The 17165-nt window shown below is 36.9% G+C and overlaps 1 protein-coding gene across 3 annotated transcripts in view; it reads right to left on the reverse strand.

Annotated features, from left to right (window-relative positions):
• MED13L (mediator complex subunit 13L) overlaps positions 1 to 17165 on the reverse strand; it is a 389999-nt gene that overhangs the window by 200948 nt on the left and 171886 nt on the right. For all 3 annotated transcript variants that reach the window (XM_050924289.1, XM_050924288.1, XM_050924287.1), the window contains one exon: positions 5970 to 6054. Coding sequence is in view for 2 of the 3 variants with exons in the window: in XM_050924288.1 (XP_050780245.1) it covers positions 5970 to 6054 (85 nt within the window). In the remaining variant the exon portion in view is untranslated. The remainder of the gene's footprint in view (positions 1 to 5969; positions 6055 to 17165) is intronic.

Genomic DNA, 17165 nt, shown 5'->3' on the forward strand with positions numbered 1-17165 from the left:
TTGGTGCAGAATGCCCTCAGGAGTAGTAACATGCCTCACCCAAAACTGAGTGAGTGAAAATTGAAGGTATTTAATACCACATACCTTCTCCTGTTCCACGGAGAAATACATTTCTCACTACTGGAACCATTACCATACAATACAAAAACACACCACAACATGAATTCATGCCAGCCGGGGTGCCAACCTTCCAGCAACTCCTTTCTCCAAACTACCTACTACCATAAACAGATCAGACATCCCTCCCTACCATCTGCATAGCTCTAGAAAATAATAACAGTATACTCATTCTTTTTTATTGTATTAGGCCCCAGTTCTGGATGGAGTGCACATTACTGGGAGCAAGTGACAACAGGCAGTATTTCACTGTTCTCCTAAAGTGTTAAAAAGTAGAACTGGTTGAAGTTTTGTAAAAATGAAACTTTTTGCAGTGCTTAAAGAAAATGGTTTTTTTTTCATGTTCTCCATTAGCTAATCACTGTGCATACGTATTCAGTTATGATGCATGAAGTTACCAAATTAAGCAAGAATCTCTGACACAACGGCTCCTATCACAAATAAAAGTATCTACTTCTGAATCAGTTGAGCATTTTTATGAAGACTTTGATATTTGTTGAAGCTGATGCACTTTGTTGCAGCTCCTCTTCTTTGTGAAACTATTCAGCTGGCTCACAAGCTCCACTCCAGAACGAGCTGAACAGTTTGAAAAACATGCAGATCTTCTACACTGGTGGTCATTGCTTTAATGAAGGCCAGGTACACCTAAGCTGAATAGCTCACAGATAATAGGATCCCAGACATAGTAGCTGTTACTTTGAAGAGTGTCACAGAGTTTCCGGTCTTCAATGAACCAAGAACTGGTACATCATAGAGGACTCGATCATCATGAATTTAATTCTCCAGTAGCTAACCATGGTGTATAAGGATTAATTTATGACTAAGAACACACTTTCCTTTTTATTTGACAAAATAATTACATAATGCCAGGGAGCCCAAATTCTTATTATATATACAATTTTTATTTTCTATTGTTCATATTTTTTCAACCTAAATTGTCATGAAAATTTATGAAACTCAGAATGTGTATCTTATTGGGAGACATTTTTTAATTGATTAGAACCTGGAAACGAATTAACTCTTTTTTAAAAAAATTCTCATACAATTCAATCTTTACTCAGAGATTATATGATGAAAAATTAGGACAGACATGTTTTATTTTTAATAAAATAAAGAGGCTGAATTTCAGAACGGAACACAACCTTAGCTCTAGAATCACAATAGCTCTGCCATCATGTACTGTCTGAAGGTGTCTCTCTTGTATAAAGATTTGTACATAAACAACAAATAAAGCAAGTTTCTTTGTGCAATCTAGTCTTCCTTCAGACATGTAACTCTCTCAGGTACTCAAACATGGTTATCATTATTGGGTATTTTATCCATTGCCTTCGCAAGTATGCTTATATATACCACCAATTTGCTTGGTGGAACCAGCATAAGTGAACTTTGAGTAAATTATCTGTCAAATCTTCTCATTTTTATAGTGTCCGCAAAATCTACTGCAATGCTGCATCTTAACTCGGAGACCCAAATTAAAGAGGAACAGCATGTGAAAAAGGAACAGACAAAGTACAAGAGGAAGTCCAGAGATACTAAGGTCCAAGAAGATCAATTAAAAACAGAGCAAAAGATTCAATTTTTTTTAAAAAGGCACAGAGAAATTAAATCTGTCCCCAACAAGCTGTTAAAGATCCACAGAGGTGCATCAATGAGCAGCTGCTAAGATTTTTAATGTAATTTTTAATAAAGGGACCAGCACAAATTAACCACCTAGCCTGGCATGTATACAAGAGAGTTTTTGGGAAGATTGGGATAAGAGGGAAATGCAGAAAGTAAAGCCGTCCCTACACTAGGCAATTTTTACAAATAGTTCCTGCTGTAGCTAACAGTTCAGCCACATCTGTGTTAGTACCATCAGGAGCCCAAGTGTGGACAGCTCTCTTGCTCTGGCAACTATTTTCAGCAGTGTGTCAATTAAACTTGCTCAGAGCAAGTCTAATTAACATACTGCTGAAAACAGCTGAGGGTATGGCTACACTTACAGTTGTACAGCGCTGGGAGTTACAGCTGTCTTCATACAGCAGTGTAGGGAAAGCGCTGCAGTGTGGCCACACTGACAGCTACCAGCGCTGCAGTGTGGCCACATTTGCAGCATTTGCAGCGCTGTTGGGAGTGGCGCATTATGGGCAGCTATCCCAGCGTTCAAGTGGCTGCAACGTGCTTTTCAAAAGAGGGGGGTGGGGTGGAGTGTGACAGGGAGCGTGGGGGAGACAGAGAGAGTGGATTTTTGGAGGTGACACTGTGTCAGCTCCCTGCCTTGCAAGTTCTAAGGACTGGAAGATACACAGCACCAACCTGCAATCAATTTAAAAGTTTTGAGCCCTTCCCCCACTCCCTCTTACTCACTAAATGCAAATTATGCACTCCTAAATAGCCTTCAGACCACATAAGCAGCTGCTCAACACGGACTCCCCCCTGCCCCTCTGCCGCATGACTTCTCTCTTCAAGCAAGCAGCTGTGAACCTTCCAAAGCAATTCCCCTGCCTGCCTCCGCTCGATCTCGGAGTTCAGCCATTCTTCTGGTTTGTTGTGAGCAGGCATTCTGGGATACCTCCTAATACCCTGGAGGCCAATAACAGCACTTTTGGTGGCCACACTTGATGAGCAGCGCTGCATCACCAGCGCTGCAATCGTTACACCCCAAGCAGACCAAGTGTAAAGCCAGCGCTGCAGCCAGGGAGTTGCAGCGCTGGATGTGTCTTGCAGGTGTGGACAGTTACTAAGTTGCAGCGCTGTAAACCCACCACCAGTGCTGCAACTCTCCAGTGTAGCCAAGCCCTGAGAGTGCAGGAGAACTGCCTGCACTAGGATTCCACACTGCCAACAGCTGTGCAACTGAACTGATGTAGACATTTTTGTCAAAATTCTCTAGTATAGACAAGACTTAAGATGGTAGCTATAACACTATCGTGTAACTTATTAAAGCAGGGGTAGGCAACCTATGGCATGCGTGCCGAAGGCAGCACGTGACCTGATTTTCAGTTGCACTCACACTGTCCGGGTCCTGGCCATCAGTCCAGGGGGCTCTGCATTTTAATTTAATTTTAAATGAAGCTTCTTAAACATCTTAAAAACCTTATTAACTTTACATACAACAGTAGTTTAGTTATATATTATAGACTTACAGAAAGAGTTCTAAAAACATTAACATGTATTACTGGCATGCGAAACCTTAAATTAGAGCGAATAAATGAAGACTCAGCACACCACTTCTGAAAGGCTGCCAACCCCTGTATTAATGGGATCCTGTCCAATTAAAAGTCAAGCTTCCAGTATTGCCAACTTCAAAAGATCAAAAATCATGAGTCGGACCCCCCATGAGATTGGCCCAAAAATCACGACATTCTAAAAAAAGATTCTATTGAGGTTTTCAGGTCAGTCTCTTGATTTTTGAACAGCTCACTCTCCCACATACCCGATAAGGTGATTTTTGGCCCTTGCTGCAAGAGCTCTCACCCCCACATCTGCCCAGCTCCTGCTCAGCAATTAATCCTGTTCTCCAGTCCCTCATCAGTTCTGTCCCCGTCCAACCTTCCTCAATTCTGCCCCCACTCAGTTCAGCCTCATCAATTCAACCCCCATCCCATCGACCCCCACTGCCCTCAGTTCACTCTCCCAGCACTTACCCCATCTGTTCAGAATCCACCATCAATACAGTCCTCCCCATCCATCAGCCCTCATCTTCCTCACTTCAGCCTCTCTGTAGTCCCCAGCCTCACTCGTGCTTAGGGGTTCTCCACCCTCTCCAGGCTTGGGGTGAGGGACCTGCAGTGGGGTTCCCTCTCCTACTTACCAGGCTACACTTACACACAGACGCCAGGTCAAACTGGCCAAAATTTAGGTTTTATATTAAAAACAAGGGTGGGAGACATTTCCCCTTTTAATTCCAATAGAAAGATGTTAAAAAAGAAAGGAAATACGTATTCTCCTGCATTGTTAACAATTCAAATACAGCAATGCTGGAGAAGAAGAGCATGAGAAATTGACTAGAAACTGGTTAGAAACAGAAATGAAACTAACTAGTCTATTTTCATTGTCCAGGTATAGAGAAGTGTTAAAAAAAAATAGTAAAGTACATCTTATGAAGCAAACAAACACAAACAATTATTGTTTTAAATGACAAAATGTATTACATCACAATTAATGAAATCAGTCCTTTCAATTTAGCAGAGGATCTTGGGAATCCAGTAGTTTGTATGCCAGTCCACAAATCAAGGGAAGATTGTGTCTGTATTGTTGTGCCTCCACACAGATTTTCTCTCCAGAAAGAAAAGAGGTAGAAAAACAGATACAACTATAGTTATATTCAACTGCGGCTTTTACAAGGGCAGAGTTCTCTAGAGAAATGAAAGCAGCAGCAATGATATGGGCAAGAAAAGCAAAGACAAAGTGCTTGTTTGCACTTCTAAATATTGCTAGCTACAATAATGGACCACATTTGTATTGCTGCTGCTGCTGGCACAAAATGATTCCTCTCCTCCCCCCGCCCCATCTCAGGCATGGCTGCTTTTACATATATTACAGCTGTGTAAGGAGGTTCCTGTGAAACCGAAATAAAGCTGAAAGTGATGTGAAGATAAACTTGAATAAAGTCAAGTACTTTACTGTTTGGATTCATGAGGTTTTTTTACGTCTTAATGCCTTGGGGAACCACTTATGGGGCAAAAGTAATGTAGTATCAGATCATCTCCTGATATTTCCATTATCTAGGAACTAAAATACTACAAGATGACCAGTTCTGGAATTTCTCAAACCCTTAAAGATCTTCCTGAATCATTTTAAAGCACATAAAAGATAATCAAAAGTAAAAATAGCTCAAAACACCAACGCAAATACTACATACACCCTGCACATAACTCTCTGATATATCACGTTACTACAGCTAAAGCTCTGTGTAAGCTCAAAAGCTCATCTCCCTCACCAACAGAAGTTGGTCTAATAAAAGTTATTACCTCACCCATCCTTTCTCTCTACAGCTAAATTGTTTTGTTGTGTTTTGATATGGCTTATCTGCTGTGAAATGTACTGGGTCAAATTTAAAGCGCTGGATTTTGACAGAAATAGAATATAGCATACAAATACTTAGGCCTGATTTACACCTAAAACTTAGGTCAACCTAGCTCACCAGTCAGGACTGTGAAAAATTCACACCCCTGAGAGACTCAGTTAAGCCAACGTAGACACAACTAGGCCAACGGAAGACCTCAATACTGTGTTTTGGGTGGGGCAGATTTATTGCAGCATCAGAAACATCCCTTCCATCACTGTGCCAATGTCTACACTGCAGTATTGCACCTATGCCACTATAGTGCTAGTAGTGTAGCCTCCATACCCTTAGTTCTTGCTTTCTTAACGCTGAAAGATGTAGATGTCCCAGGTTTCTACAATATCAGGCAAATCCTGCCCCCCACAGGTGTGGAGGTTCCAAGATGCACCAGAATTAGCCTGGTTCCACTGTGAAGAGGGCAGATTTTCAAAAACGCAAGTTCACAGGAGTTCTCTGTTCCACACATGGTCTCTCTTTAAGGAAGAGTAGGGGACAGGACAAGTGATTCCAACAGCCATTGCCACCTTTCTCCCCTCTCAAAGCTGCACAGACAGTAGGATCAAATAGCAAAGATTGAAGTAGTGGTCAGAGAGTGGCTCCACTGACATTCTTAGCCCTAAACTCAGGATGCTTGCCTGTGCACAGTTCCCTAGTGCTCAGCCCAGTTCTCAAGATAGGTTTTAGCCCCAAAAGAGATGTTTTAGGATACAGATTTTTGCAAATTTTTCTAAATGGTTCTTTAACATCCTCATTGTTGCTTTATGTAGCTGAATGAAACACTTGAATAGAAAAGAGTTTCTCTTACCTTTCCAGCAGGTTGTGGATTGCTTTGAAGAGCAAAGTTCTACACTCGTAGGAAAGCCCATTTTCCCACAATCCTTCCTCCACCACTGTAAAAATATGTAAAATGTCAGAATGTTAACCATGTTGGGGGAGGTTTAGACTATTAAAACAAACATATAATTAATTACTCCAGCAATCAGAATTTTTAAAGAGTAGTTCATTTCTTGAAACTATTTGCATTACCATATACATTAACAAACATAGCTTAGGTTCAATCTTTATAGCTTTGTAGATACAGACAGAAAATGAGAAGTTAGGAAAAATGTATTAACCAAACAAATATTTATAAACAATATATAACTAATATTACAGCATGAATCAGAAATGTAGTAGAGTACAGTTTTTTAATTCTTTATTTCTCCTTGGCATCACTGTTTCATACGTCCTTCAAACATGTCTAGACAGAGTGTGTGTGTCCCTGGAACAAATGGCTATGGAGTGTGCATCTTAGCATTTACAATTAATGTCAGTAAACTCAGGTTAATTATCAATCAATTTACTTAAATTATCAAAAATATTTGTCTAATCAAGTCTTAGTCTACAATTCGTCCCTGCTTTACTTGCTTCAATACTTTGTGTTATAGCACTGACACTACTAGTTACACAATCAAATGATAAAACATAACTAGACTGTCACACTGCAGTTAGAAAATGAAGACATTGATGTCATCACCCATACATAAGGCACAGCAGGAAACCAGTCTCTGTTCTGTTTTAGGTCCTAGCAAGGTAATCAAGCAATGCTGAAGGTTTTGTGTCTCCCCTACAAGTCTTTGGCAGCTTAAAAGATTTTCAGTTCACCTTTAATGGACTTGATACATTCTCATGTGGATTTGTTTTCTAACATTCTTCTCTTCAGAAACGAAATACTACCAGACATCTTGTTTTTAATTCAAAAAATTAAACTGAAATTACAGACATTAAATAATGCATCTGTACATTATAGAAATTTCCCCGTTAGCTCGATATGTTTTGTAGCATTAAGATGCAGCTGAAGGCTTATTTGTATATCTGTACCCAAATGGTTTACCCTTGTAATAAAAAATACAAAGGATTTTAATATATAACTGCCAGTTGTGTTAAATCCAATTTTCACCCTTTGAAAGTGACTAAAAGGTCACCAATGACTAATAACTGCCTGCTAGAGAATAAGAACTGGCTAATTTGCTTTAAATTCTATCCATTGTTCTAAGCCCTATTTAGCAGGAATATACTCTGCAGACCTGTTTTGATGTACAGGCAAATTTAAAAACTACATCTAATTAATAAATTAACACTTTTATATTTCTGAGGAATGTACTTTTTAGGTCCTTGTAGTTGTGAACATTGTGGTTTAGGACACTAAGGTTGTCAGTGACACTGTCAGAGCAGATAGAGAAGCTTTAAAGTCCTTTGTTATGGAATCCCCAATCTTTCTGTCTGGACAGTATTTTTGGAAGAAATTCTCCTCAATAGGAATTGCATGCCCTTTGCCAGGATGCCACTATTGCATCAACCTAGAGAATCTCTCAACTGTAGCACTCTGAATTCAGGGCTGCCAACTGAGACCCTCCTCAACAGGAGTTTCTCAGTTTTCTATTTAGACTCATGTGAAGTAAAAATGTAGAGAGGAATGGCTGTTTTGGTTTTGAAAGGGAGATACCTACACTTCCTTTTGATTTGCTCTTTTACCCTTTGGCTGGATCTTGATAGTAAATACAACATATCTCCCCCTAAAATTTCAAAACACATCTCAGGGGAAAAAAACCTCTCCAGCTTCTCCAGGTCAGGGTTAAAAAATTCCAAAGTCCAGGGTCCCCATTCTTTGGGAACAGAAGCTCAAAAGAAATGAGAATGTTTGTTTTTTTCCTCCCTCCTCCTGCCTCCTTTTCTTTTAGCCCGTTTTGGCTATTTTTCTTTTCTTTTGCCTTTCAGACAGAGGTTTCTCATTTTAGTTGGAGCTCTCCTTTTTGGGGTCTTTGGAGAGGAAGCATTTTGTAGAGTTATCTACTCCTTATCCTCTGTAAGAACAAGCATCCTCTCATGAAGAAGAGGAGTTAGAAAATATGACAAATGCCTTTCCAAATGGCAATTACCTACTTTGAGTGGAGTTCTTCAATATGTGGGTGGATGGACAGATATTCCATTCTTGGGACACATGCACCTCATATGCTCCAGATCATAATATTTTGGCCAGCTGTATCTGTTGGGACTGCACATGTTCCCTGAATGTCCTCATACTCCCAAAGCAAGGATATATAAGGCAGATTGATTCACCCACCACTCAGATCCTTCTCAACTGCGGAATCCCAAAGTTATAGGACTCTGGAGAAAAGAGGAAGGAGGATGCGCCATGGAATCATATATATGGACAAAACATCTTGAAGAACTCTCCTTTCTTCTTTGAATGCTTGTCCAAATACATATTTCACTCTTGGTGTCTCAAGTAAATCACAAGATCCAATCTGAGGAGACTGGTACTCAGAGCATAAGTAAATTTAGAAGTCTGAACACTCATATATACCTTGTGTGTGACCCCAGAAGTAACTGGGATCAGAATTTGGCCCAATGTTTCAATTTGCAGAAAATTCTTAAAGGGAAGCTATATTTATCAAATTTGGTCCCTCAAAAGTGACTTTAAATAAATAAATAGCATAAAATAAAAACACATCAAACTACTGGAACTTACCCTAGCCAATTTTTACAAAGTACATATATCTACTTAGAGAAAAAGATTAAATTGTTCCTGTAAGAGAGTTTGTATTTTATGTTGATCTTTAATTTTCATATCAATTTTAAGTATTACGATGGCGCTAGAAAAGAGTCTCAAATCATTAGAACATATTATATAACCTTGCAAAGTGTGGCAACTGAAGTTAATGCTATTTTTCTAATATCAATAATGATACTGTAACAAATTAAGGAGGTAACAAAGGATGATGTCAGTTCACATGATAGAGACAGATACAATAGTACAACCCAAAACGATACAATTTAATCAAACATTTACAACATTATACCATAGAATTATATCACTATATGTTGATGTATCCAAGTTTATTACTGTTTTGTTAAATGCCCCATGTGACTCTTAAACACATTTGAAATTATATTCTACTATTATTTAACATAACTGTCATACACAGGGGAAGGATGGCCAGTGAGTAGGGCACTAGCATAGAAGTTGGAACACTCAGGTTCAATCCCTGCTCCAAAGATTTACTTTAAGACCCTGTGCAAGTCATTTAGCCTCTTTGTTCCTTAGCTCCCCACCTCACATGGATGTTGTGCGGATAAATATAAAAAAGATTGTAAAGCACTTCGAGATCTACTGATGAAAAAGTGCTGTACAAGAGCTATGTATTATCACTATATTTCACTTCAGTCTTTCCAGAAAGGCAAAATCATAAGCATATTAGAACCCACATTTAAATAAAAGCAGCAATTCAAAATTTTAGGTGTTAATCCTGCCAGAACGTAGGGAGAAAGTAATATCCAAGCAAAACTTAATATAGTGCTATTAGGTTTCTCTGTGATTTCAAGATAAATGCCAGGTCATATTAGAACATCTTTTCATATGAATTCCTTAATATGGACACAGAACCAATCTTGGGCTAATTACCAAAACAAGAATTTTGGACCATATTTTCTGATGGGAAAACTCTTATAACTGGTTTTGATATTTTCAGTTGTAACTCCTTATTCAAGTCAATGGGTGTTTTGTCATTTACTTCAGGAGAAGCAATATCAAAACCAAATGTTTTCAACTAACCAATGTATTTCGTAATAAAATTCTTATTTTCCTCACAGTCACATTAATATTATACAAAAACATCGAAATAAAACCACTTTTGTTTTGCGTTTTTCCTATATCCATGACATCCTTCACCCTTACAACTATTCCCTGATAAGATTGCTTTTTCTGTTTCCCAACTACATTTAATTATCTTTGTTCTAATATCTGTTTACACTACTCAAAATTTTCATCTACGATGGATGTAACAATAAGAGGAAAGCGGACATATGCACACAATTATGATTATAAAAATGGAAAGTTCAAATCCTACAGCAGACTTCCACTTCTGACACCTTACTCTATAACCATCATAATGTTTTAATCTACATAAATGGGATGACATCCTGAAGTTATAACAGCATGCCAGCATTGTGCAGCTCCTTGGTAAAATGCAGTTTGTGAAGCTTGGCCAAGCTTCAACTTCAAAGTATTCTTTGCTATAACAATTTCAGGTATATTACAGAACTAAATCCATTCAGAATTTAAATTCATGGTGCCTTCTGTAAGACAATTTATAAGTCTGGAAATTTGAAAATAATCATACTATTTCTGTCTACATAATTATTTATAATAAGGTTAGCACTCAAATCTCCATCTGCCTTTCAACACTGCTTGGAACTGTGTGGACCTATGCCATGTGATCCTCAATGCAGAATCCGGGCATTAATTGGCAATTTACCCACAAATCAAATATTTATATTAAAAAAACCTATCGTTCTATTTTCAACAGCTTGGAAAATGTATCAAAAATGTACTGCTTTTTATTCTCTTTGTAAGATCAGATGTTAAAGTTAAGATAGTTTAAATAAATGATTTAAAGGGTCATATTTAAGTGATATGGATTTAAATGGTAAGATTATTTAATATCCTAGTACGTTTTATTCTTTAATCTGAAATATTAACTTCGTTCAAGTTTATATATCTCAGTAATTCTCTGAAGAAGCAATCCTTGTTTAAAATAAAATTATCTAAAAGCTTCAGGGAAAAAATCAACATGGTAAAATATCAAAGCAGCAAATACTTCAATAATTCTGTTTCTCAGCACAGATCTTAGAAAGACAAAGTATCTGTTCTTTCTCAACAACCAAACTGACATACTTTACTAAAAAGAAAGGAGTGAGTAGGCAATGGAGAAAGGAAGTTTTGCCTGTGTGTGGATGGTAAGGGTAATGATAACTTTAAGTAATTCAGCCACCCATTTTTTAATAATTCAAGTCATACTGCCTTATGCAGTTTAAAAGTGGAATTACTTTCAAAGAACACATTTCCTCAGAGCTATGTTACATATTTCCTTTTAATGTATCATATTGCAGCAACAGCTCAAATGAACGTCTAGACATCAAAAACAGTCTTTACTCCCACCTACTACTTTTTCACCTCAGGCATCAAAACTAATGAAACCTATTATCCAGAACACTGAGTTCAGTAACCACATCGGCCACTGCAAATATGAAAAAACTCTCTGGGACAGGACTAGTTATTCAACCATGAAAATTACTGAAAATCAATTTCTTGCTGCACACTGTAGAAATACTGATAGATTAAAGCAGGGCACATGGGACAAGAAGATTATTTCCAGAAAAGATTACTATGTCAAACTGCTAAAGAGTGGGTTATTTTGCAACTAGGATTCATATGTGCTATAGCGTACGTTCCTTTTTACCCTTTGATATCCAGCCTTCTCTTTTACCACATATGATAAGGAACGTTATTTTAAAATGTAGCCATGATTAAAACAAATACAAATCAAATGATTTCACAGAACAAAAATCAGAAATTCAATTACTACAGTAGAACCTCAGTTACAAACACCACAAGAATGGAGGTAGTTCGTTACTCTGAAATGTTTGTAAAACTGAACAAAACATAATGGTTGTTCTTTCAAAAGTTTATAACTATTGACTTAATACAGCTTTGAAAATTAACTATGTAGAAGAAAAAATGCTGCTTTCCCTGTATTTATTTATTTTAGTAGTTTATGCTTAACACGTACTCTATTTGCCCTTTGGGGGGGGCGGGTTTGAGGGGAGCGGGTCTCTGCTTCTGCCTGACTGAGTACTTCTAGTTCCAAATGAGGGATGTGGTTGACTGGTCAGTTCGTAACTCTGAAGTTCTATTGTAAAAGTAAGCATTTAATTTTTCATTTTATTTTTTATGAAATGTGCCAGTTTATGAAACAATATTTCAAAGATAAATGGATCATTTTGAATTATCAACTTTTCCTAAAGATTGACTTGAGAAAAGAGATAAAGCAATGTAATGCTACATTAATTCTGAAATACTGTATTATATCCATAAAAAAATCAAATTAAATGCAATGGTACTGATTGATCACTATTGCGCTGCCATCGATCACCTTGTAAAATTTGTGTTTTAAGTCATTAGTGGCTAAATGGACTTATTACGTATATCAGATTCAACTCTCTTAGAGCTCTAATTTCCTTGCACTGCTTGTGGTTATAAGGAAATTTTGTTTTGCTTACCCTCACAGTACTGAGACCATATTTTAACTCTCCTTCCTCCCCAGTCAGCTCATGAGTCAAGTAGGAGCCATGACAGAAAAAATATTTACCAAAATGCTCTATTCGTTTTGACCTATTTGCAAATAGAGGTGATGTGAGGCACTGAGAATATACAGTGCACACATAGGCTACGTCTACACTACAGCATAAAATCGAAATTACTAAAACCGGTTTTATAAAACTGATATTATAAAATCGATTTTATGCGTCCACACTAGGGCACATTAATTCGGTGGTGTGTGTCCATGGTCCTAGGCTACCATCGATTTCCGGAGCGGTGCACTCTGGGTAGCTACATTAAAGGAATGAGACCAATAACTTCGATTTCCATCCACACTAACCCTAAATCGATATAGTAATATCGATTTTAGGGTTACTCCTCTCGTTGGGGAGGAGTACAGAAATCGATTTTAAGAGCCCTTAAAATCGATTTAAAGTGCCTTGTAGTGTGGACAGGTACAGAGTTAAATTGATTTAACTGTGTAGTGTGGACCAGGCCATAGTAGCATTCCACAATTTTAACAGCGTAATGTCTTCCTAAGGTATCTTTAACAGCATGAGTCCTGCACCAGTTCCAGGGAAATCAGAATTTTAATTAAGTCTTCTGCACAGTATTGCTGTTCACACATGACCTGAGTTAGCATTTCAATAGAGCACAATTTTCTACATAAAGCCTGTAAACTTTCAAGTAAAGGAGACTATAAAACCAAAGGGGTCACACCATTGGATAAATCAAATAAGGCAGTCAAAAGGCAACAGCTGCTGAATATTGCTACCTTAATTGTAGTGAATAGACAAAGAAATTAGCAAAATAGCTGTTGACTTGAGAAACAGACCACCCTTAAGTATGTGCACTTAACTGGCATTTGTATGATTAACATTGCATAAAATATTATTGTTATAGTGTCTTCAGGATCTCTATACACCAAAAGTAACACTGACAAAATTCTACATGGCATACCCCCAGGCACACGCACACACACACCATTTTCATTAAGCAAAATAACCAATTTTACAGTGCTATATTAAATTTCAAAAACACATTGTCATGGCTATGGTTAACTAAACAATGCATTAAAAGAGTCTAGAAACTGACTCAATTTTTAAACTCGTTGGATTTTTTACTTTGAAAAATTCCAAAGATTCAAGGATAACTTATGTACATCTCCAAAAACAAAATAAATGTCTATAAAATCAGTGTAAACAAAAGCTTTGTGGAAAAGCAAAACTTGAAGTTTACTTTCCATATAATGTTACGTAATCCAGAACAATGAGTGACTTATTGGCATATGTAAATACTTAAACTATTTTAGTTGGTGGAATGTAATGCATGTGCCAAACACCTTTATAGCTACAATTTTTTCCATGTGGAAAAGTAAGATAAAAAACTAGGTTCACTCTCTCTTCTTTTCAGTATGGAGAACAAGAAATATGAGGGTCCTAATAGCAACCACTTAAAAGTTATTTTATGACCATCTGGAATATCTCATGTAGTGTGAAACATAGTATCAGATTCCAAAAACATTTTGTTTTTATATTGTGGTGACTGAAATTTTGAAAAAATTTCCTAATTTAGTATCTACCTCGATATTTTATTTACAATAACTTTCATTTTAAAAAGGTATTTTATGCTTATTGACAGTGGCAGTACCTGTAGAGAATAGCCAGTCAGCCTGCCCTAAAGTAGACTAGACTACACCATTAAAAAGCAAGGGAGATGGGGGAAATTTAAAAACCTACAGAATGTAGAGGAACTGGGATCCCCCTCTTCTCTGAAAAGAGTACTTTATTATTGCACTGTTTTCCTAAATTTTTAGTTTCTCTCTCTCTCGCTCACTTCTGGAGGGTTTAGCCCTCCTCAAGTAGCTGATACAAGCAGACTACAACCTATAAACTAGAATATTGAAAGCAGCAGCCAAGAAAGTAAAAGAAAACAAGAATTTGGAAGGGAAAAAACATTCTATTCTTTAAAAGTTTGATTCCATTCCCCCTAACCTTCCATGTTTTTCTCTGATATTTTGAGGAAGTTGGCTTCAGGCTCTAAGTAGCCTCTGTTAAGGCCTCTGAGTAGACCAAATGGCTGCAGCAAAGTCCCCAATTCCTGCCTTCTTTATTTTCTTCATACCTCAGAGAGATCAATTACTCAATCACATCCCTATCATTACAGCTTTGACATGTACATGCACAGTAAATGAAAAAAGAGTGAGAATGCTGAATTTCCCATTTTTCCCATAAAAACTGAGAGACATATAAGCTTTCGATGGTAAATTTCTGATGTGAAAACCATGTCCTTCTAACAGCAAATTCAGACACCATCAGAAGCAAGCAAGGAAGAATTACTCTTTGAAAAAAAGTGTATATCCACATTCACCCACATTAGGAAAGCAAAAGAAACTGTAATCATTTACTTCACTTGTAGTTTGCAGTGTTTGTATAGCTGTGATGGTCCCAAGATGCAAGAGACACAAGATAGGTGAAGTAATATTTTTTTATTGGACCAACTTCTGTTGGTGGAAGGTACAAGAGCTCTTAAACTACACAGAGCTCTTCTTCAGGTCTGGGGACGGAAGCACTTTTGTACCTTCCACCAACAGAAGTTGGTCCAATAAAAGATATTATTTCACCTACCTTGACTCTCCTACTAAGTATTTAAGAAAGACACGGTGAGTAAGGTCATAGCTTTTACTGGATCAGCTTCTGTTGGTGAGAGAGAGAGACGCTTTCGAGCCACACGGAGTTGTCTTCTCTCTCTCACCAACAAAAGTTGGTCCTCACCCACCTTGTCTCTCTAATGTCCTGTGACTGACGTGGCTAAAACTACGCTATATACAAAGTATGTAAGACTTCTTTGTTATCAATTTTAACACCAACAGGTTGTTTTGGCAACCTATGTTGGTATATTCTCTTTCTTCTCTTCACTTTTCAGACACAAGTTTGTTTTAAAACAAACAAAAAAATCAATTTTAAACTGAAATTCTGACAAGCCAAGCCCCTGAAAAGCCTTTTACTCTCAACTCAAACAGCTGTCTATCACTACTATTGCAGCAATGGTGAGTAATCCCTGCAGCTGTACTGGTTGAAATGCAGCTGTCTTATTAGCATTCTCTCTCCACCCCCCACTCATCCAGCATTTCTATGCTTGCTACAATAATCTTAAAGAGCATTTTACAGGAGGCTTAGCCCTGGCTAAGGGCACTCTGCGGCGTGACCGAGAGAACATGGAAACACGATTCATTAGACACGCCTGGAGTGATAACAATAGAGCTGCTTCTTGCTGCCTTTCATTTTTTACATTGCACTGAGACTAATGCATTCTCGTTACACAACAACCACATTTGTAGACAGGAAAAAACTGTAATCACCTTTGATTGAGACAGAACATTTTTACTCTATAAGATACTTATGGGCCACCATTTTTTTAACTGACATGTTAAAATTGTAGATGTTGTATTTACATAAAATCCACCAAACTATTTTTATGCTTATTTAATCCAACTTTTTTGTCATATAATTGTTATTGGCTTTCATTTCACTAAATATTGAGGGTTATTTATTGTTTTGTTTTGTGACCATAAAGAACCTGGCTTCTTTTATTTCTCCTCCTGTCACTTGCCTTTTGTCACTACCATTCTGCAATCTACATTTCCCACTCTGTAGTGTTCATTTGCCCTTTTCTCTTCTTTATCCATTTTTACTACAAAATAATATGCTTTCAGATTCATAAAATTATAGTTTTGAGCAGAAAACCTCCTTTCTATTTTAAATTATTTTAAATTTTATACCCTGAGAAAATGTGATTTTGATTAAAAACAGAAAAGTGGAAAAATAATTGTTTTATACCAGACTTCCATTTCAACAAATTCCCTTTACCCATGGCAACTGGTAAAGTTTAGGTTTATATCAACTCCAGAGGGTTTAAATTTGAAACTAAACCATAAATCTGACTACACAGACAACATTTTAGATCAGTTTTCTTTTGGTTACTCTTTTGAAATGTTGCAATCTCAGACACGAATTGGTAAAATAACTGTTTTGGGTATTTTCAACTGATACGTAAATGAAATAAATGTCCAAAAAGTTACTGTTTTCACTAGAAGAACATGTTATTACTATGGAAGGACCACAATGTTCACATAATTAGCATAAAAAAACAATCAGTTGCAACATTTTGTTGGCTTTTTCTATATCACACTGTAGGAATTTACTGTAGCAGTTTACATAAAGAATGAGTTACAAATGTAGTGTGGCAATCTGGTCACTGTAAGATTTACTAAAACATTAGAAACAACTCCAGATATAAGCTCAACAAAAAAGTAGAAACATTAACTATAACTAAAACTTCACTCAAACCTTGCTGTTAAAAACTGTTTTGTTTTGATTGACAAAGTTAAGCAATAAACTTTATAAAATTAAGTTTTAATACCATGCTTTGAAAACATTTTATTAGGATCAACTATAATGCTACATCGTTGAAGTGTTCTCAAGGTCAAACACATAGCTTGCATTTGAAGTATACTGTGTTCCAAAAACAACAATATATTTTGCATTTGCAGTTTTGCTCCTATATTACTGAAAAATTTCAAATGTACCTTTATTTTTTTGTTTACAAACAGCTGAAATAACAGAAAATAAAAACTGATTATTTTACAAAAGATTGTTTTTAAACCTGTGACAATTTGGCTACAATGCTATGCCCTCTATCTTTGCATATGCATCCTCTCTGAGGCTACAGCAGACATACACAACCACTATTACAGAAGACTGAAGGCTTTTGCTTTAGAGACATCATTTTTTATTTTTGTTTATTTTATTATTTTCAGTTCTTTATTATGCTATACCTCCCTGAAAAGCAGGAAAAGAT

This window comes from Gopherus flavomarginatus, chromosome 15 (assembly GCF_025201925.1).
Source record: "Gopherus flavomarginatus isolate rGopFla2 chromosome 15, rGopFla2.mat.asm, whole genome shotgun sequence".
In the NCBI taxonomy this organism is placed as follows: Eukaryota; Metazoa; Chordata; order Testudines; family Testudinidae; genus Gopherus; species Gopherus flavomarginatus.